Raw genomic sequence first — 23,613 nt, forward strand, 5'->3', positions numbered from 1 at the left:
GCAAACATCTCGGCTATCTGACAAAATGCCGCAACTCAGCACGTCCACACATTGCTGAGAATGAGATTTAGCGAGTCAGCAGGTGAAATTTGCCTCCTTAGTGATGCTGCAACTTTTGCATTTTTAGCCTTTATGGATTGTAATTGGTCAATGCTTTCCTTTAAACCAAGTGGAGTGAGTACCTGGAGAAAACTCACTCAAACACAGGCAGAATATGCAAACTCCACAAAAAAAGCTCAGCTGTCAGTCAATCCAAATCTAGGACCTTTTCACTGTAGGGCATGAGTGCTAGCCACTGCAACACTGTGTTGCTCTGCTAAGATTAGAAGACCATCAGGTACCATTGTAGTTCTGACCGCCGGTGGCATTTCTCCCATGACCTGCTTGGAACCAATGGGGGGGTAAAGTAAATACATTTTGGGTTTAACTTGGTTTTCATTTGAAAACCAGTTGTAAAAGGGATTTCAATGGAAACTCATCCCCATATAAATAAACATACAGTCTCCTCAGTCTGGTTGTGCTGACAAATTTGACCAAAATTACACAAAAACAGTACATTAGAACTTTGAGGGGGTTTTTAAACACCTTTTCCTTGGATTGCTGCATGACTTTTTTGAATTTTGTTTCACAGACTTGAAGAGCTTCTGACTTTGCTAATCCAGAGTTTTACCTTTAACTCTAGCACTCATACTATTAGATAAAATATCTCAACAACTGCTGATGAAATTTGAAGTATATAGTCATCGCACCCCATGTTAATTATAATAATCTTGATGATTCTTAGTTTTTCCATCCTAGACCATCATCAAATTGCATTTTTAATTTTTTGTTTTATGACCAACTACATCATCCTATCAGCTGCAGCTGTGTTTAGTTCTACACTCTTTATAATTTGTGCTCTAATACAGACTGACTAGCAATTAGTGCTTGTAAGCTGAATTTGAGGGGCAAAATCATACGTTTCTAGGCTGTCTTCTCGAGCTTCCCGGCCTTTTTGGATGATTAATGCAGAAGGACATCTTGTTAGTTCAAAGCTCAAGTCATTTGCTTTGAACAGTCATGCACTGTATTTGAAAATGTTCTGTAATTTTTGATTTTTTTTAAAGAAATCTGACAGTAAAATGCCCCCTAGAAGCTTAACCTGCAGGTGCAAAAAAAATCTTAAATCGACCAGCACAATGCAGATGATGAGGCAAGGTCAACCTGAAATAAGAAATTGATTTTTTTTTACTAGGTAATTATGAAGATTGTTGGACTGTCATAATTTTAAATAAATTTTCAGGAGCAAAACTTTAACATATCTGAGAGGTCCATTTAAAACACTAAAACGGCCATCTTCTGCCCTCTGGCAATCTTCATATTGGCTGTCTAAAATCATCTACACTTTCCCCTTTAATAGAATCATAGCAGTGTTATATGTGGGCAACAATCAGTGAAAATGCTACTCATTAGAAAAACCCAAAGAACCTCCTAATGGCACATTACACTTTAACAGCTGAACAGTTGGAATATGCAAGGAGCGGACAGGCCTCAATTAAATGCGAATACCAGGTGATTGATGCTGACAGGCGCTTCAATCTTGCCGTCATTCATCATCTTTTATGCCGTTTGAACACCACACTGTCTGTACCTGTGAACAGAAAATGGCTGTTTGAAAGCCACACAGCACATTATCATCACTGTGAAGGGAATCATTGATCCAGAGATCATTGTGTCCACTGGGGCCAGGCAGGAGATTGCACAGGGTCACAGAAACAACTAAAGCAGAGTTTTTGGTTTGTAACATGTGAGCATAAACTGATAACAACTATTTCTCACGTGTGCGAGGCTGGCTTTACTCCTTAATTAGTTATATTTCACTTATTATGTGATCAGCATTTAGTTTTGGGTTGTTTTTTTTACTTAAAAATTTCCTGCCGTTGGTTTGGAGCTGCTAACGATCGATGGCTTTTGGCATCTTAAATAGTCTTTAATTAGCTTGTCTTATTATTAATGGAGCAGTTTTTCATATTTTGTTGCCAAGTCTAGACTGTGCTACAAAACAGTTGTCTGCTTTTAGCACAAAAATTGTGGAGCAGACCATTTATTTTCATTCATTTTCACAACTAAGAATCCTTTTTTTTCCAATTTAATCAGGAAGACAGCAGATTTAATTGTTCCTTTTGTAACTCAGTGTTACTGTAAGAACTTGCAATATGAATTATTTGACCATTTTCTGTTCTGCACTCCACCCCCTTCATACAGTTAAAGAGCTACTCTCTACTCATTGTCATTTAATAAAAATACAAAAATCTATTATTATGATTTAGCCAAGTCTAAGACTGAAAGGAAACTGAGGACCACCACTGAAAAACAACTAGTTTAATCCCTGTAAGGGGAACCAAGGATTTCAGAATAAGTAAAGCAAAGACAAATGAAACAGGTCAGAGTAGGCAGGTTGCTGCAGGGAAACGGTAAGAGACTTGGACAATCTAATCCAAATTAATTACCTGGACTGGACTTTTATTTAAGGTTAGAGTCTAACACTGGACCAGTTCACTCATCCTACCAAGTTGTTATTGCTCAGATATGTGAATGTGTTACTTCCATAAGAAGCAAGCAGTGATATCAGCAGCCTTTCAGAATTTCTCTCTTAATCATTAGTTAGGCTAGCAGAGTCAATGCTAGCCTAACTAATGATTATATACAATAAACTTTTATTTGGAGTTGACATCAAACTGAAATGAACCACACTTTGCTGTTTTTTCCTGGCTCCGAACTGGTCTATACTGGTGGCTGTGTGCGCAAACCTTCTTCACTTTGTCATTATGAGGTATTTGTAGAATTTTAAGGGTGAAAAATGAATTGAATCCTAAGATTCAATAAGAAACAACCACTGTAATACGACAAATTGTGGAATGAGCGAAGCGTTGTGAATACTGCACTGTATCCTAACAAGAAGCTCTAGCATCTCTCTCAGTAAGTGCTTGTGAATACAGCCAAATTCTCAGAACAGCCAAGAATTAAAATGCCCATTCAAATGAATTAATCAGACAAAGTTTTCATTATACAATCAGGACTTATGAGTAATTTAGACTGTAAAATTTGTTGGCAGTATACACTGGTTAACTTTCATAAGTTGTATTCGATTCACTGGAGTCTTACAAAGATTTATGATCATTCAATCAATTCTGTGAAACCACCAAAGCGGTTTTATGTCAATTAAAAAGCCCTCCGTCACTAAACATGTTGGTTCTTGATTCTACTATAGTGTCCCTCACCTATATTAAAAAATAAGCTCTGAAGAAAGATGGGGGAATCTAGAAGAAAATCATCAGAAAAATGTATTGTGCAGTTTAAATCTGAAAAACCATTTTCACCCACTGGCAGGCAGAGCTGGTGATTTACAGACCAATAATACAACTCTGCCTATCAAACAACACTGAAATTGTTTTGCCATGGATTATTATCAATATTGTGGCTGATCAATGACTAGTGCACAAATGCTGTGAAATATTGGTAACATGCTTGGAAGCAAAAGGTCGATGCGATGAAACAAATACTTTTCTCAATGGTTTGACTTTTTTTTCATGTATGAAAAATTGATAATCAGACATTGTTTGGCCTTGCTGTGATGTGAACACAGCTGGGGTGCTTCACTGGCAGACCCGGATTGCTCTGTGCCAAACTGACAGCTGCTGTTTGTCGTTTGTACCAATGACTAACGCATAAAAGATTTCCCCCAATTCTGCACAAGATGGCTATGTTCAACTAGCTGCTTTGCATGCTAACTCATCTCTGTGTCAGTGTTTTCACTTTAGAAATGGCTGAGTCTAAACACTTAACCCCAGAGTAATGTTTGCTATGCAGTTCAGTAAAAGATCCTCAGGGTAAAGCTCGTGAGCAGCGACAATGGATGCTGAACAGTAAAATATATCTAAAGCACAGCAATTCTTGTTCACCCATCCTCTAGCACAAAAAGAAACATCAAATCAACATCTCGCTCGACTTGTTTTGCCAAAAGGGAGTCTGTGCAATGATTAGAAATTTGTGGAGAAAAAAAAAAAAGAAGTGTGGGTAGCTTGAGCTGCAGGGTGCTATAGATGTGGGCATAAATAAGAAACAACCACTTTTTTTCTTTCCTTTTGCTGACATGTAAATTTGCTTGGCTACAAGTCGATGGCTGTAATGAGTGACAGCCCCTGGAAGTTCCTGTTTGCTTTATAGTAGCTGCCGAGGGAATCCCCAGTCATTAAACAATCCCTGGAAGTTGCTGAATATATGTTGGCCGTTCGCACACTGCTCATGTTGCTTAATCGACTAATCGATGCTGTGTTCCTGCCAGCAGATAAATACCTGTGTGAGTACCAGATATATAAAGAAAAATCAGAGCCACGGGGTAGCAGTTAATTCCAACTTCTCTATTATCTGCAATAAAACAGTTGTCCAAATAAAAAATGTGTATAGATCCAAAGCTTTGTCCTGCTTCACATGTTGTCACACATTCTCCAGAAGAGTACTCGGCTTCAGCCTCAGGTACTGTCCGATTTTAGCCATATGAAAAACATTCATAATAGTTGCACCTCCAAAGAGAAAGCTTATTTTTAATTATGAGTAGCTGTTAAAGAGATCACTTTTCACACAACATTGTGGGGGAAAAAAAGAAAGAAAACATGGTCACACTTTCCTGCAATCTTCCCTGCAGGTCTCAGTGGATCTAATTACAGCTGTGCCAGCAACCCCACCCACACTCCCACCACACAGACACACGCCGGACTGCGTGCTCCTCCTCGGCAGGAGACCGTTAACTTCCTGAAATCCTCCAGACCTCCTGCTTGTTCCTGGCCTCTCCGTGACATTAGCCAAGCGTTCGGGAAAAGCTTTTCTCTATCCGCGTTAAGCCTGGGTGTGACAGCTGCTCGTGACATGTGAAAACCGAAGCAGCGTTTCGATGCACTCTGCACTCAGCAGGTCTATGCTTTGTTGTTGATGAACTAAAGCGATAAAGAGCAGGTGAGGTGCCAAACTGCCCCCCCACTCTCTGACTTTGTTGGGTTGTTTTTTTTTATTTGATCTCGGTGAGAACAAAGAAAATACTAATGACTCCTGTAAGTAGTGGCATTTGATGATAATACTAATTGCTGATTCATTCTTAAAACCACTCTTTAACCGTTTGACACAAAGAGTTTGGGGATATCTTTATCAGTGTAAGAGGCAGCTGCATTTAATTGTTGTTATTCTGTTTTGGTCATGATGTTTCTGAAAGGAAAATTTCAACAGCTATAAACGGCATAGCTTATTTAATTGTTTTTAAAGTTAATGCACATTATGTGGACATCCTGTACAGAACTGGAAATAAACCTAAGTCTCAGGTATTGCTGCTGATTTATCAGGTAATCACCATTTACTGGTAATGTCTAGCACCAAGCTCGGAAATTTGTTACATTATTTCCTTAAAAGAAAAAGAAAAGAGTCCGAACGGTTGAAAGGTCTATTTCAATCAAATTAGTAAAGGTAGGGCCTAGCAGGCAGCCGTCAGCTGTAGCCACTTTCCTTTGTCCCATCTGTCAGTCAAAACCTCTATACCCCTAACAGGGAGTGGGTGTTTACTATTCATAAAGGCCACAATCTTTTAGTTTTTTTGTATCCGGTTACAAAAATGCTTCCTTCAGAGATGGACTCACTTTTGGAGCCAAAGTGGCCATTAAAGAAACAAATCCTCTTTGATGTTCATTTTCAGCTCCTTATTTTTGCTGCACGATTATTTGCTTACATGTCATTTTTAATATTCACCTTAATGTTGTGACCAAGTGACGAAAATCATAATAAACTCCTAAACTTAACTAACCACTGAGTAAAAAAGCAACGCTCTAAATGGGAGATTAACTGCAACCTGCCTTAGCATCTTCTATCCTAGACCTCCACCTCGCCCTTGTGTCTCCTTTATTTGAATTTGATACACAATACTTCTTAGAGTCTAATACTGCAGGAGCCCCTGCATCAGGGCACCGATGCCTAAACACCTTTGACATGTTTAAGTCTGTCACCCCAGCGACTTCTGACCAAGAGCAGTATTTGATGGCTTGGAATGTGAACCAGTTGGATGGGCTGAGCTTCTGCCTCCCAGACACTTTAAAGTAGGCATGAAGATGCCTTACAGCTTAACATGCCCTGAGGGGTAGATTCAGAATCTATTATGATGTATTATTAAATCTACAGAATTATAAAATTATAAAAAATGAATCGGATTATAAATTTACCAGTGTGCCTATCTCGCTAGTCACTTGCATTTGTCAGTCCTCTTATTTTTTGAGCATTTGAAAAGCACTGCGTACAAGATCTACCAGAGCTACTGTGTAATATTTACAGTCTTTGCACAGGAACCTGCACAGGAACACAGCCGACAAATACTTGATTTTAAACAACCTAGCAACATTTAAGATAAAATAATAATTGATGAAATTAATTCAGTATTTGCAACTGTACTGAAATCTGGTAACTGTTCAAAAAGTTTTCAAGAAGAATGCAGATCATTTTCTGCCACTTGCTGTTTATTACTGAAAACTGAATATTTTTGGTAATCTGTTGGTTGGAAAAATTAAGATTAAGATTATTTAGTTTTTCTTTGTTTTTGGAAGTTTTTATGACCGAGTGATTTGATTAAAAAAAAAATCAGTAACTTTGGCCTTTTTCTTCGTGGCCAAACCAGAGTTTAAACAGTCAAAGGATATTTAACAGTTGTAAGGATTCTGCGACTTTCAGCAAGTGTCCTTTGAGATACTGCCAAGAAATGTAAAGCAAAGAGTACACTGACATATTTAAAATTTCTAATACTTATAATATGCTTATATTATTTATTGTTTTCTGCAACTCTTTTGTGATTTTTTATGCTGGTTCTTGTTAGTCTTTTGAATTTATTTAAAAAATAAGGAATTGTATAATCAGTTTCAGGGTGCCCAGTTTCATCAGATAACTGTGTGGCCTTGATCCAAAAACCCACTCAAGTAGCGCAAAACAATGCTCATTCAAATTATTGTATTGAGTCTTGAAGAGATTTTAAGTAAAGTGAATTAAATGCCAAAGGGGTGAACCTAATTTGCAAATCAATTTACATTAGGAATGTTGCTGGATCATGCTGGATGTACCTGATGTGGTTAATGATGAGGCTGGAGGCGGGAATGAAGAAATCGTCCACTCTGTCGAAGCGCCTGCCGACCGGTTGTGTGTGAACGGTGTGGTGGGAGACTCTTCCGCTGGCCTGATTGATCACCTGGTGAAGACCAACAGAGAAGCAGGTGGGTGTTTAAAATGAGCTTGATGAATACACTCAGTGCTGCTGGTTTCTCCTCATTAAAGTCTTTAAATCATACTTACTTGGAGCTAACAATGAACCGAAAGGGACTAATATCAGAAAGCTGCAAAGGTTTCCAGCATTTTTTAACAGATAAAACTCTTCAGCCTCTCCTCGTGCTGTTGAGTAGCTGGAGCTTCTCAGTAGGAGGTGATGTGTGCTATATTCCTTGGTGTCTAAATAATCATCATGCATGCATGGAAGCGTGTAGACATGTGGTTGTGTGTAGGCAGGGTTTGCTTTGATTGTACCACAATGCTGAAGGCAAATTGCCACAGACCAAATCCCTGCATTACAAATCTCTGTGCTCCTGATGACAAACTAGAATTTCCAATGAAACCGCTCAATTTGACTCAAAGGAAACAATTAAAAAACACACTCATTAAATATTTGTTCCATTTATAGCAAAGGCCTCAAAATTGAACATATACAAAGAGTATTTATAAGGTGCAATCAATAAGTGTAGTGAATTCCAGAATTTAAAGAAAGAAAGAAACAGCAGATTTAGTTAATACTATAATAGCGCGAGTGCTATTTTCAGTGTGTTCCCCAGAGGTCCTGTTTTACCACTTGAAGTATGCAATATGTGCTACACTGGCTCAGCAACCCTTCATCTTGAGTATCATGTTAAAAATTATTACATGAAATTTGGGTCATTTTGATGTTGACCCAACAAGTTAATGTTTGCTGTTCGCAGAGACACAAGTGGTCAGAACAGGATATCTAAAGAGCAGTGTGAATGAGATGGACCAATCCTGATGTGCAATAAAAGCACCATCTTTTGATATATATATTTTAATTTAACTTTTTAATGATACAACACTCTACCTTTGTGGTCAGAAGTTTATGTGCCTGGATTTATGTGTAGTGGTTCAGAACCAAAAACTACTACAGCCTTAATGCCTGCTGCACTCAAAGTGCATTTAATTAACTTAAAATATACTCTAAGGGAGAAGCAATGAAAGTAAAGGTGGGATGCAGATGGAAATTAGCCCAAGGCTATAATCTGGCATATTTACATTTGTTAAAATGTTCATTAATATGTATTGCCCCTCTTTCTAAAAAATAAATAAATAAATAAAAATAAAATCTTTTTTTCAACTGTCAAATAATGCACAGCTGAAGTCACTGAATTTGTTGTAGGGAGAAAAGATCTGTTTGTTTGTTTTTATCACCTGTAGCTTTCTGGATTGGCTTTGTTGGTAATGTTATGCTAATAGTTATTCCTTATTGCTGATTTTACAGCTTACACATGCCTATCTTCACACAGGGTATTTAATATAATCAGCAGGAAGATATTAAGTTCCTCTATCAGCTCCTTTTATTTATAGAATCCTGAAAGGGTTCGTTGAGTAATAGAAAATTAATGACCAGATAATTTGGCACTGTTGGTAAAGGAAAAATGAGCAGCCTTGGACTCTGAGACAACATGATTGGTATTTTTCACAATTTTCTGACAGTTGGTGAACATAATACATTTTAAAGCATGTGAACTATCCGAACTTTGCCTTGATAGTCTGAATCTCTGTGCTTGTTTATATAACTCACTGCTTTCAACCGTTTTACAAGGACGAAAATGGACAAGGACTGCAGAGGAGAGAAAAACATTGAAATATAATTAACTAGTGAACCACGGACACACCTGCAGGGTAGGAAAGTTCTTCTCCATGTCTCCCCAGCTGAGCAGCCACACCTGGTCATGAGATTTGTCATAGTGGAGCTTCACTGGATACGGGTCAGTGCTGACCGTCTGAAAGAGAACACACAACCGATCAAAAACCAAATTGAGCCCAAAGACAGCAGGGCCATGGTATAATACCGCAAGGCAAACTAGACTTGTGTTTGAAGAGATCCCTCTTTGATGTGCAATGGTAATGCTTTTGAAAGGTTTTCCTGCAGACTAATGCACCGCGGGTTGACAGGTCCAAGTCTTCTTTTAACAAGGTAGATTGGAGGTGTGCTTTTTATGTATAAGGTGTGTTTGGTGTTGAGCTGCATTTCAAATCAAGTGGTGACAGACACAATTTCTTTACCACACTGAAGTAATTGCTTTCAGTCTTTATCCGTTCTTTGACACACAGCGGCAATATTCCCAACCAGAACAATAGATGAGCCGTATGTGACAGAAAAGCGCTCCTCATGCATTATGTCCACCTGAGTGCAGAGAGACACCCGGCTCAAAGGGAATACGGAAATCTCAGGGGAAGCGAGAGCATGCAGTAGGTTTACTCCTCACAACAGCAAGAAAAAGCAATCATCTTTTTAAAAAGAATTATTGCAACCCTGTATTCCCACAACCCCCTTTGACTGCAGCTTTCCTTCTATAATATTTGTTTTGCCACAAAATCCTAATGGTATTGTTTACCTTGGCAAAATATATACTGTATTACTGAGAGAGTAAACCTCTCCTAAGAGAGTTATTGCAAATAAGATGAGAATATCTGTTGAATCCTAACTAATCTCCGAGCATGTAGTCATCAGAGAAAACAGGTGTTCGCGTTGTTCTTTTCCTCTCGACTGACAACTTCTTTCTGGCTGAGGAAGATTATAAAGATCCTCAGCCAATATGCTCTAGTAACTTCTACAGATCTGTCAGAGATGAAGCGCGGAGAACATTGCAGCTACTTGCACACAAGTATCCGCATGCACTCTGCAATTCATTAGTTATAATGCACAAAATACAGCTTGCTCATTAAAAACTGTTAACTAACAATTTAATTGGTTGCAAATTTCAAAACGCAAATCGCTTGTTATTGTTGCTTTCGGCATGTCAATCATATTAATAATCCAATGAGAACACGAAAATCTGGGAAACCAGAACTTGCGTGTATCTTACCATTCGAGACGAGTGGCGGGTTCAGGTGGGTAATTAACAACTGGTAATATAATGCAATGAAGCTAAACCTCCAGGCGACTGAATAATGAGCTTGTGACAGACTCTGGGACACCAACCTGCTTACTGGCAGGTCCCTGAGAGGCTGGCAAGCTGTAAACAGCTATCACGGTGTCAGGAACATCTGCAGGGATCTGAACAGCCCGGAATTAGTCTGACACACCCAAAAAACCCACTGACACTGATGATTCAACTCCACCACTCACTGTTATTTCCTGAGGAAGCCTTGCATTAAAAAAAATCCACCAGGAAAAGAGACGGGTGCAGCAAGGAGTGTTAAAGGGGCGGCTTCCTCACACCATCTGTGAGGAAGATGGCAGGATTTGCCATTTTAAAGCACTTCTGAAGGGTTGCCAGGCGACAGTATCCTTGAAGAGGTGGGTCTCAGGGTCACTCGGTCATCACGTTGACGCTAAGGTTAACTGTGGGTCTTGACGGTTGCAGTTTGTATGAAATGGGTCAGGTCAGGGATTAGCAGTCAAACAAAAGCTGATCTTAAAGCTGAAAAAGCAGCACTTTAGCGGTTCAAGTGGAACAGAGCCGGGCTGATGCACTGGCAAGCTTTCAAGCAAGTAAGAAACAAAACAGACTTCATCAAGTAGAAAAATTCAACACATGCAGACAAAGCCCTGCACTCTGCTGTTGACACTGACGTTGCTTATCAGAATGATTTTATAATCTCTCTGTAGTGGTGACAGTAGTGGCTGGGAACCCCTGGTCAAAATTACTGCTACTGTGAATAGTTGTGTGTAAGTAGATAATAAACTGATGTCTAAAAAGACAAATATGAAACATTACTTTGAATATTTTAAGCAAGATTAGAGCACTTTCTGTTTTATATAATTTTGGTGCAAAATAAAAGTTTGGGCACCCCAGAAGATTTGACCTCTCACATAAGTTTTGCCAAGGTTTCCAACCTTGATTACAGTTGCTTGTTAGGCCTATTTTCGTATTAGGTCAGAATTATGGAAAGGCCTGGGGATGCACATTTCACATCTTAATAAACACTCAGACTCCTAAAACCTTGTCCCAACAACTAGCAGCTGCCTACTACTCTAAAGAACAGAGAATAATTGATGCCCACAAAGCTTGACTACAAGAAAATAGCTTTTTTTTAAGTAGAAGCTTTCTTACTTTGTAATGGAATTAAGACATGGTAAACAGAAAGTAGAGGTCAGGTTGAAAGAGCTGCTTGAATAATTGCTAGAAAACCAAATAAAAATAGTTTTTTCTTAAATAGACATTTGGAGTAGGTCTCCACGATTTCATAGAAATAAACTTAATGGAATCAGAAGTTTGGCATCCAAACAACATCCAAACAAACCAGATGAATGGCAGACTGCTTTTTAAAGATGTCGGCGATATCTTTCCTCAGCAAAGCCAGCAACTCGACCTTGAGCGCCTCAATATCAGGATTAGCTTGAGATGTGGGGGGCTTTGCAGGAGACGACGGCTCACTCGAGGGTGTGGTCGCGGTTTGCAAACCAGGCCTCAGATGTGTTTGAATAGCACTGCGGGTTTTAACATTTTTTGCTGCCATTTTACGCCGGCCCGAGTAAAACTTCTCAACAAGACAATCCACAAACCGAAACAGGACTGGAAATATGCCCAAAAAGCGCAAATAAATAACAATTTAATCGCGTCCTACTCCATCAAAGCTCAACCGGAAGTCCGAATGGCAGACTGCTACACTGAACAACGATATATTTGGAGCAAAAAAGTGCAGATTTTCATGAAAAGAACTCTCAAACTGCAGCACCATTTGTAGCACCATTTTAGATTGACCATGCTTTGGGTTCTTGTTGCAGGAAAATGACCTTAAACGCACCTCAAATTCCACAATGTGCAACCTCAAGAAATGCAAGCTAAATGTTTTATTATGGCTTTCAGATTGGGGACTGGGGACAGTACATCAATGTAAGCTTGTGGATAAATCTACTGTACATGCAAAAAATCTCTGAGTATTTAGTAAACAGAATAGAACAAGTAGCAGTGATGATGTTTCACGCTGTTTTCAAGCAAGATAACAAAAATCATCCTCCCTGAAATATTAAAGAAACGTGTCTTCTTCTTTAACGTTTTCTTTTTTTTTGTGCCAGATGGGCACGATCATCTCTAGATTTTACAGAGGATGATCAGAAAAAGAGAAAAATACCAGGGAGAGGCAGTTTATAGCCAAAAATGTTTTGTTGGTGTCAGACATTGGGGAAGAAGACTGCTTCAGACAGCTTCAAGCTAATAGGAAGGCAACATTGACTCAAATAACTAGCTGTTCTGTATGCAGAACAGTATCTCTGAATGTGAAACATGTTGAACCTTGAAGCCGATGGGCTACATTGGCAGGTGTCACTAATGCTGGCTGCTATAAACATGAACCTGAGGCTATGTTTTATGCAGGCTGAAAACCAAAGGTTGTCAAACCTGATACAGCACAGTATCAGACACAATGTACGTAATACAATGTCCATTACTACAGTTTGTTACTACACTAATTTATGTGCATTTAGTTAATGAATCAGAAAATGTATTTTTATGCTTGGTGGTGTTTTACTCAGATTAATAGACCATAAACTGGAAAATTATTTAGTCTACTGGTGTTTATTACCCAGAATACTAGGTTGAAGGAAGTGTGGGATAACAAAGAAAGCTGATAACCACCATTCTGATACCTTTCACTAATGATCTGTTTTGTTGAGCCAGATGACATAAAGAAAGCCTGGCAATATTGAATTTACATTGGACTACACTCCTCATACATCGTCACACCACAGCGCTCACTTATTTGTATTAATGCTCTACTAAATAGTTACTTAAGTACAATATTCCAACACCTCTGATACAAGCGTTTCCCAAATAACAGGATACAGGTCATTTTTAGTTTAGGCCCAAAGCATTCATATATTTGAACTTCATGAAGGAGGATGATGTATGGAACTGGAAAAAAAACATGTGTGTCCTTCATTCAGCAAAATCAATCACAGAAAATACCCATATGGAGCAATGATGTATTGAAGGTTTTTGTGAAATATGTTGCGTTCAATCAACATGGGGACACCGAGCAACCTTGAAGTTTTTTGGCACAGATGGAGTCAATTACTGTAAACAACAACTTTTCACTTTTACAAAGATACAAACAGGAAAGATTATTCAATCTTTTTTTTTTCTTGACCTGTGTTATCGTCAGACCCTCTCTCTGTGTTTCTGGCAAAACTGACGAGAACTTGTTTTTTCCAGTTTAGCCCGACAATTACCTGGACGGCCTTCTGAGACTGGATGTCAACTATGAGCACTCGATCCAAGGTTGGCTGTGTCACATAAATAAACTTGTCCTTGATGTTGACCGCTGATGTCCACACACACCTCTGAACCGCCTCTCCTGGTGAGGTGGGGCACACTTCCTCCTGCAAAAACAAAGGCGCGCACACACACAGACACACACACACAGACACACACCGACAGTGAGCATATTGTTTTTCATATTACAGGGAAATACGTCTCATTAAAAAACAATTACCTTCACCTCGTCATTTTTCTGTGTTGTTTACTACCTGCAGTCTTATCACCTATGCTGATGTGAGTCGTGCTATCTTGGCAACTTGGATAAATGAGCTTTACGTGGTCCAGCGAAATCTCTGTAATCGCTCCCACTTGTCCGCACATATTCTTCAACACAAAGCCCGCGGACAGTCTACGGCTGTTCAGCTTCCACTCCTGGCAGCTCTCGCCATCCTGGCTAACGGGCAACTCAACCAGCCTTATGGCTCAGGAGATTTCCACCTCTCACCCCCTTCCCTAGTCATCCAATCCTCCAGGCAGTGACCAGTCGTCCATTTCAGACTCTGTGGGACAATTTTGGGAGCTGCAAGGATGACTCCGGCATGTCGGGATGAACTCTTTCTCTCATATTTACAACCACAGAGGCAGCCCATGATAGGTCCCTTTTCACTGGCCAAAATTTCTTGGTTCGAGGGGCATTCTTTAATGTATGAACTTGACTCAACTTTATATTAAGAATGATGGGGAAAAACAGAGAGGAGGGATCTAAACTCTACTGCCGACCTCCCCAGTGATGTCGCCCATGTCTTCTCTGTAGGTTAATTTGCAAACAAAAACATCCAGCTAAGAGGTCATTTCAAGAAGCTAAATCACTAAATCAATGACACTGCTTTGAATTTTCTGGCTTGAAAGAGCCAGAAAGACAAGGATTTCAATTCTCTGTGACTACATTGTCCAGGTGCAGCGCCATCTATTGCTGTTTATTCCAAAACAGGTTGGAGGAGTCAGTTTTAAAAGTCAGAAATCCTTCCACTTTGTGAAGTAATCGTTGAGTCATTGTTATTGAACCCTGCGACACCCCTGCAGACCTACGCTGTGGTCATTTTGTTGCTAGGGGGGCTGCCAATATCCAACTTATTGCACCTTTAAGAAGTGAGAAATCGAACATCTGATGCCCAGCCGAGGGTGTGAATGGAGGCGGCTGTAATCCTCTCTGTATATGTGTGTTGCCTATGTCAGTATATATGTGGGTGCAATCAATGTATGCAATTTATGTTGTAACTGACAGGTTTTAAAGACTGCAAACATTTGCTGTACTTCTTTATGATGGAAATGACTACAGTGTGATACAAAACAATATATATCTTTTCATCAAATACTGCAGTAGGACATTATGCTGCAGTGAATTCACACTGCGGTGTTGTATTTCTTTAAAAGATATTAAAAAAATACTAGTGTGAAGTTATATTTAGAGGATTTTTACTCTCTACACTTGTGAATGTGGATGATGACATTTAAAGAGCTGCTGTGAGAAATGTGAGGCATCTGATATTCTCCAGCTAAGCCGCCGGATGATTTGTAGAGCTAGTACATTTGTGACACATAAGTCGTCTGTGGGGAGGGAAAGTGCCGAAAACAGTGAAGCAGCAACATCCAAAAGTGTCAAAAAGAGAAACTTTGTGGTAAAGTCACGGCACAATCATGTCTAATCTCTTGAGGTGTTCCTCCAAGCTCTCAATCCAAACTTCTGTAGTCTTATAGTATGACGTGATGCAACTTTCACAATATTTTTTTTTAACATGTACTCATAACTTAGTTGGACCTAAAGCCTTTAGAGAATTCTCCAAGCAAATTTTTTCAAAAAGCTACAGGTGAGTTCCAGCTAGTATTACCCTAAAGTGTTTTGTTTTTTTCCTTTTGAACTAGCATGCTAATTATCACCCTTGAGAGTAAACAAGGTCCTCTTGGAATACATAAGACTTAGAAAACACTTCTGTTAAAATTAGAGAAATATGGAGAGAGTGTTCAAGCTGTTGACTGAGTCCCGTCAGTTTTCTAAAATAAATGTGGCGTTTCTAAAATTCCAATTACTATATTTTATTTACCCTTTGACTGTTTTATGATTAAAATTGTCATTACAAATGTGAGGTTTATATACATACAAAATGCATTTACATAAGTTAAGCATTTGGGTTCTCTATGCTCCTTCTACTCTGGAAACACCAACAGCTACTCTTCCACTCGTTGTTCAGTCCTCATGGTCACACCACACCCTCCTGGTCCAGTTCTATTACTCGGTTCTGTTACTCGGTCATCACGAGTAGGAATGAGTAAGGTGGAGTAGGAAAATAGTGGCGCAGTCTACTGCGTGGATATGGAAATTATTTGTATTGTACAAAAGACCGAGAGCATGATGGTAAAGTGCAAACTGCATCCATCTGAGCGCATCCATCCGTGTTTCTTTGATTTAACCTTTACCAACACCCAAAAATGTGGAACATTTAGTACGCATTTGAATTTTTCCTGCCTTTTTCTGTCTTAAATACTGTAACTCACTTATGGTGTGCATCCCACACTCAGCAATAGGCCATCTTTAACTGCTCTCGAAGGCAGCAGCTAGGCTGCTAACAAAAACTAGCTATATTTTTGCCTTTACAAGCTTTCAGTTCCAGTGAAATTCAGAATTCATTTGAAAATTTTATTAAATAAAGCCCTACATGGCCCAAGTTCCATCTTATACAGGGACATGTGCTGAGACATTACTGTGGCAGTTGGCCTCTCCGATAATCTGTACACACTCTTTTAACTGTTCCATGCTCTTATTTTAAAACCAGAGGGGATCATTTTGAGGTTGTAGCTCCTACATATTGGAACAGGCTAAATCTGTTGTTTGTTTTAAACAAGTGCAGAGAAAACGTTTTCTGCAGTCATTAGTTTTTAACCTTTTGTCCTTTTTCATAACTATTCTTCTTCTAATGTGCAGGGGAAAATCTAAGGCTGTATCTTTAACTCACATTTGTATATTTAGACATGTATAACTATCTTTAATTTGTGGTCTTCACCAAACTGTGAAGCACTTTGTATGTTTTAAAAGGTGCTATAAAAAATAAGCTATTGTTATTGTTTACAGTAAACATTAAGACAACCACCGCACTTAACATAACCTTGTAGCATATGTAATAAAAAACAAAACAAAACTCATAACACATCTGATTGTCCTTTGTTCCACAGGAAACCAAATAAAGATGCTTCCTGAAGCAGAATTGGACGTTATTGTGTTTTCTTCCATACGACATGTATCGCAGTTGAGCAGTCTATCTGGTGGATTTGGATAATGGATTGGCTGTGCATAAGCAATCAATCCTCTGTGATGGAGAAAACGTGAGCACTGTGCTGGGAAACGGCCTCATGTGTTCACACCGCAATCCACCAAGACAAGAGTGGAGTGCTGCAGTGATTGATATCCTAATACAAACACCTCTCAGAGGAACGCTTGGCTGATTGTTGCGCGTTCATGGCATCGCTTTATGTATAACAGCCGTCCAATCAGTGCAGAGCTCCTGGATGAAAGGCAGCTCAGAGGAAAGCTGCTATTCGAGAACACGTGTAAATCTAACAGGTATCTATCAGCTGGGTGCTCTGAATGTTTTGCTGCTTGAAAGCTTCAGTGATAAACGGTGTCTCAGTAGGGGAGGCTTGGTGTAAACAGTCCACTGCCATCTGAAACTCACTCTGACTGCATGAGTTATGTTAGTGAATTAACACCATGACTCAGTGGGTACCCTACGTGTCTAGTGGACATTGTTTTCTTCAACTGTCCATCCATTTGTCCATTTCTTACCACTTATCAGGATCCAGGTCGTAGGGCAGCAGTCCAAACACAGATGCTTAGACCAGTCACTGCTTCTAGCTCTTCTGGGGGGTAACTGAGACATTCCCAGGCCAAACAAGAGATGCATCTCTCCAGCTTTCTTGGGTATTCCCCTTGATCCCCACTTTGGTGATATGCCCAAAACACCTTACCTTGAAGGCATCTTAATTAGATGCCCTTTTCGGAGAAGCGGAGGCTTTACTCAAGAATGGCTCAACTCCTCACCCTCTGTTATGCCCAGACACCCTTTAAAAGAAGCCAATTTCTTGAATCTGCAACATTGATTTACTTTTTTCTGTCACTGAAGGTTGTAGACACAAGTGAAGCTAGGAACCCAGACTGACCAATAAATCGACAGCCTCATCTTCAAACTCAGCTCCTCAGATCAGTACTGCATCCACATCAGTACACTGCACCAGGCCTGCCTGTCAATCTCTTGCTTTACTCTTCCCCCATTAGTTATCTGACAGAAGGAAAAATAATGACATATTTATTTGAACAATGTTATAAAAATGACTGTTTGAGCCTGTTGTTTTTACAGGTTTACAGAACATGTTTGTTTTTCTTACTTCAGTGAAAACGGCTCTAATGAAATTATCTGGTAAATGGGGAGGAGATGATGGAGCGCATCATCTCATGGGTAAATTGGCTGCATGTCTCTACCTGTTAGCCCTGCCCCCATCACCCTAGCTGTTGGGATGGATTTTTCCACCATGGACGACTCTTCTTGTCTAGTCTGATCTTGATTCTCTCTGGGGTTTCTCTGAAACATGTTCAAATTAATCTATATTGCAATGGCAAGCTTTAGGTCCATTCATTTGAAAATCAGGAGAAAAAGAAGAGCATTGCTGACATAAGATAATTACACTATCATTTATCAAGTGTGTGAGAAAATGCAGATCTACATTTAAATCATATTTGGAATCACTCATATCAATATTGGACAGTTTAGTGACTATCAACTGTTGAGCGTTCGGCAGCTTAGCTGACTCTGAATCTCAGATAAATCCAACTGCTCACAGAAGCTGTCACTCCGTTGGATAGCATGGCACTTGATGTGTAGGATATAAATAGTGAATAACACATTACATCTTTTTCAGAGACATTAACAAACACTCCTGTCTGTTCACAGGACTCCACTGTAAAACACTAAGATGCAAACACTGACATTTTTGATCTATGCAAGCCAAGGGCTTACAAGACTATTCAACCACCTCTTCTCTGCTTCCAATTCATTAAATTAACTGGTCATTGACAAGATCTTCCAAAGTTAAAATAAAACATTTCACAGTGTTGCGAATTCCTGGCAGGCACAAATCATAACAGTCTTTGGACTTTAGGAAAAGAAATGGGTTTTGCGGAGAGGCATGAATTCATATTAAATAATGTCATTAAAATTATTGCAATTAAACTTGACGTATACTAGGTTAGGTGCTATTAATTTTCAACATTGGAGATCTGACACTTATACAAAGGAAGAGGAAAATACCCTGTTAAATACACCATAGAGGTCTCCTTTTATGCTGCATGTCGGCAGAGAAAGCACAATAGGGCTCACACAAGTGTTTTTCTTTTTTTTACACTTTATACTTTTGGATACATTAACAGTGTTTCTAACCAGAAACCCACTGTTGGTTCAGGTCTTCTGTAAAAATGTTTTAAAAATTATTACAATTTACAGTATTCTACACACTGCTTTAGAAATGCATTATAAACTATAATCTGTTTTAACAGCAAGGCCCAAAACTGACACTAGATATTCATTGAGAACTATTTCACTGCTCTTTGAAGACGGCAACCTTCTCCAGTCTCCCACCTTGTGGCTACATATAGCTATGGTCGACTTCTGATATGCTAGCCTTGCCTGGTTGAGTTAGACGTCTTTACACATCTTGCTGTTTTACTGGTGGCTTACGAAACACCTCTGGCAGCATTACTACCACCTTCTGACTGGACTTGGGCTTTACGTACATTTTTAATGATGGAATATAAAAAAAAGTCACTGAATCGTAAATGTTTTCTGACGACTCACCTGCAGAGCCAGCAGCTTCTCACTGGGTTTAATATGCCGTTGGATCTCACATGCAACCGGCTGAATGACTTTGATCCCGTCTTCATAGAACACATAGAACATGTTGCCAATGCCGAGACCTGCGAGAGAGTAACAACAGCGCCGTTATATACGTGAAAAAGCTTATGAGACTGCACAGTATGAACATTTGGAACGGAAATAAGCATATAACATTGTTATCTACTCTCGAAGCATCAAATCACTTAATCCTTCTCATCACAGTTCAGTAACCCTATTACAGAAATTCAATTAACTCAGTTTAATGAATGCTATAGTGGAGCAGAAGCAGTCTAGACGTACCTTCTTCCCGCCACAAAATGTTTGCCACTGCAAGGAAGGAAAAAGAGGGAAGCACAGATGAAAATAAATGCAAGAATCAATAGTGTCCCTTTGTGAGAACTAACACCCAAATACTGACTCCTGTTGAGGCAAAGAGGAAAGTAGACCACATGAAAGTTTTATGGAAGCTGTCTGTCTGACACCAAGTGCAACAAACAATCGATGGAGCCCTCTGCTTGGAAATAATTTGATTCCAAACACTGGAAAATGGAGTGCAGGCAACAACAAGTACTGTAAAACAGCTTATGATTTTTGGATGCTGCAATCTTACGAAGAGAGAGGAGAAAAAACCTTAGACCTCAGATCATCATCTATCAATATGAGCGTTATGGGTAAGCTGCCTTAGACACCCATGAGTAGTCCACAGGTTTCAGGCTCAGATGATTATCATAAGTCATTAGGAAGGATTAATGTGCTGCTTCTTCAGTGGCATGAAACCTGTTTTGGCTGCTATAACAGGTAATTTCTCATTAAATTCACTTAGAAGTGACTAATGACATGAAATGTGGGATGAAAGCCACATAACACCCTGAATGTTCACTGGCGACCTAAGACACAGACTGACAGTGGGCTTTCAAAGCAGCCGCTGGATACTCTGAGAGAAAAGATGACATCATAAGACTAAATAGTGAGAAGAAAATCTAGAGCTATTATATACTTTCCATGTAAAGATAAGAGCAAATTCTTCCACTCAATCATTCTCATCCTCCAACCCGCCACCACCACCACCACTATCATCTCACACTGGCTTTTAACTGTGACCTTCTCTCATTGTTCATGTGTCCCCCAGTCTTCTCTCTGCTTCCATTCCATCTTCCATTTTCATGCATTTTCAGTCTACAAACCAATCTCCAGGCCAATTCACATCCGATTCTAATCTCGCCTCTAGTGCAGTGCTCATTCCCGCAGCCTCTTGCTCAGGTGGACGGATGCAGAGAAAGAAAAGAGAGCTGAGACAAAGCCAACCAGACACCACTGTGCTGTTAGTCAGCCTTAATCTTTCAAAAGTGCTTTGTCAAGTCTTTCCTGTGCACTCTTGCATACCTTTTAGCTCATTAAAAGTTCCACAAAAGGAGCGGGGTGCATAGCGTGGTCTGGAGGATCGAGGAAGGAAGGAAGGCAAGGACAAAACAAAAAGGAAAACAATACAATTTATTTGAGATCTGCCAAAAATGGAAAATGGAAAAGAGGAGCTGAGATGAGATCTTGTGTGCCCCGGTCTTTTCCAATAGTCCACAGTATTGATGCTATTCATCACTTGGCAGAAACACTGTGGCTGTTCTGCGCATACAAGGAGCCCATACATCAACTTCATCATCCATATAACAAAACAAGCTGGCTGCCACTGTAGGCAGTGAGTTCACTCTTTCTGGCCGTAATAACTATGTTTCCACTGGGCTACAAACATCGGGGACGCCACGCTCACCAGCCAGTCTGGCCTCCGCAGTTCCTACCCGTCAGCAAGGTTACATAAATTCAATTTGTTTACAAGAGCACGCTGCTGCGACAGTGGGCCAAACAGCCCGTGGTGTTCACCACAGTGGCATGGCAGAAGACAGTATAATACAGCTAAAGTAATTGGGTCACAGTAGATGCAAATGTATAATGAAATTCAGGATGACTGCCTTAGGTGTTCAGCTTTTTATTGCTCTTTCCAGGTATTCTTTACGAAGTTTCTTGGAAAAACTGACCCAAGACTTATGCTTTAATTATAAGCTCTACACACATACACCTTCTCAACAGTTTGGAAGTACAAATCCTGCTCGCTGCTCTAGCATTATGTATTCAGAAAGTGAAAAAATAATGCTCGAGAAAACAGGCAGAAATATCATTCTTCCTCTTCTTTCTTTCATCATCTACACTGATACAAAAGTCTTTTGAGAACACTGATAGCATGCAGAGCAGGTACCCCACAAATCTGTGTAAAGCCAAAAAGATTTTTGCATGTGCCTGCCAACTCCCACTTGCAGTACATTGAGGCCTGGATCAAGATGTCTTAGGACTCTCTCCTTTGGCTCTTAGCCAAGCCCTGTAAACCTGGATATCAGCAGAAATTTGTCTTTAATGAACAGTGTCTAATACTACTTTTCAAATGCTCCTTAAAAAAAAAAAATGAATAGGTAAATGCATGTTCCTTTTACCTACAACCCCAAAATGTTCTCTTTTTAGAATTTTCTCTGTGCTGATTTTTAGAATTAGGTAGTTGATCAATTTTCTTGTAGGTGTTTTCAAGAAAGACTATTTTCTTAATTTGCTCTACACTATGAGTGACGCTGCCTACAAGTGAAGAATACAGTACTTTCAGCATGAATGTCTGTGAAGCTTCTCTGTCATCCAGGTCATCGTAGACGTTGAAGACGTTTCACCTCTCATCCAAGAAGCTTCTTCAGTTCAGAACTGAAGCTTCTTCTTGTATGAGAGGTGAAACGTCTTCAAGCAACTTGAAGAAGTCCAGACACTTTTCTTTCCAAGCTCCTTAGACTTTCAGCATGAATAAAAAACATTGGTTTTGCCACACGAGATATCTGGATTTTTGCCTAAATGTCTCTGATTTAAAGTGAAAAAAGCTCAGGAATTTACCTGAAACTTCATTTAGAAGTCAATTATAAATCTAGGGAGGGAGTTCAGGAGGTAGAGCAAGTCATTTACTAATCAGAAGATTGGTGGTTTGATCCTTCGCCGTGCCAGTATGCATGCCAAATGTCCTTGGGTAAAATACTAAAACCAAGTTTCCATCTATTGGATTATTGACTGTTATTGTCTCATACTGCTGCAGTTTAAGTGAAAAAAAAAAGAAAAACTCACAAAACTGCACACCATTACTGAGAACTGAGTAATTTCCAAAACGAATGCAACAACGTATGCCAAATATGTAACAATAAAGAAGAAAGTGTTCATCCACAACAAGGTGCTCATGGTAGTGACAGCCCAAAAGTATGTAAATATACACATAATATACAATATTAAATTGGATGGGATGTAATCCCAGATTTTTTTTCCTTTACTTTCAAAGCACCAAAGAGTGAGTGCCATTTAGTTCCATTAAATAAAAGAGAAGGCAGATACCGCTGCAACTGGCAGCTCACACCATAGCTATCTGACTTTAGAGTGAACTGTCCCTTTAACCCTCAGTTTATCAGACAACGCTCTGGGCGCAGGGTGGGAATCAAAAAACAGTTCGAGTTGAGACCCGCTTCCAAACTGTCCAATCTATCTCGACTGTATGCCCCCAACTGCTTCTATCATCACTCGCACATTTTTCTGACAGATGAACATGTCAAACTGATGGAAGTGGAGCTTTGACACATGAGTCACACTGAGGCTTTTTTTCCCCATACTCTGGTTCTAAATTGTGCTAAGACAAATAATTTAAAATTTTATGCTTATGCCGATCCCTACAGAAAACTAGTTAAATGCTTTTAAGTCAGCTTTCAGTATATACACGTTGGTCTTTCTACTGAGAGGTCTGACATCATTACCAATGTGCAGGCCCTTTAACACAATGAGAAGTACAGAGTATAATTTTTAGGGGGCAATTTTCATATCATGAGCCGTATGCTTTACAAAGAAAAGCCACAGCAGAAATCTTTATCCAGTTCTAGGAAATGAGAATTATAAAGCAATGCACCTTTGTGAGTCAAAGGTCAGAGAAAATGTCATGAAGCTGTAGCTCTCAGATGGTAAGCAGAGTATCTTTTTCCTGCGTGTTTTGCAAAATGTAAAAATGATGGTTGATACGGCTGAAGAAAAGTCATGAAGGGTCATTTTAAGCGCCAAGATATTTCATGTCTTATTTAAAGTGGCTATCAACTGATGGTGGCTCAGCCTCTCTG

The 23,613-nt window shown here is 39.5% G+C and overlaps 1 protein-coding gene across 4 annotated transcripts in view; it reads right to left on the reverse strand.

Moving 5' to 3' along the window:
• Nucleotides 1–23,613, reverse strand: part of fstl5 (follistatin-like 5) — a 198,847-nt gene that overhangs the window by 2,832 nt on the left and 172,402 nt on the right. For all 4 annotated transcript variants that reach the window (XM_026182979.1, XM_026182971.1, XM_026182987.1 and 1 more), the window contains 5 exons: nucleotides 19,742–19,768; nucleotides 19,403–19,521; nucleotides 13,475–13,624; nucleotides 8,973–9,080; nucleotides 7,125–7,249 (listed from right to left, as the gene is read on the reverse strand). In XM_026182979.1, coding sequence (XP_026038764.1) covers nucleotides 7,125–7,249; nucleotides 8,973–9,080; nucleotides 13,475–13,624; nucleotides 19,403–19,521; nucleotides 19,742–19,768 — 529 coding nt within the window. The remainder of the gene's footprint in view (nucleotides 1–7,124; nucleotides 7,250–8,972; nucleotides 9,081–13,474; nucleotides 13,625–19,402; nucleotides 19,522–19,741; nucleotides 19,769–23,613) is intronic.

Source organism: Astatotilapia calliptera, chromosome 2 (genome assembly GCF_900246225.1).
Source record: "Astatotilapia calliptera chromosome 2, fAstCal1.2, whole genome shotgun sequence".
Classification (NCBI taxonomy): domain Eukaryota; kingdom Metazoa; phylum Chordata; class Actinopteri; order Cichliformes; family Cichlidae; genus Astatotilapia; species Astatotilapia calliptera.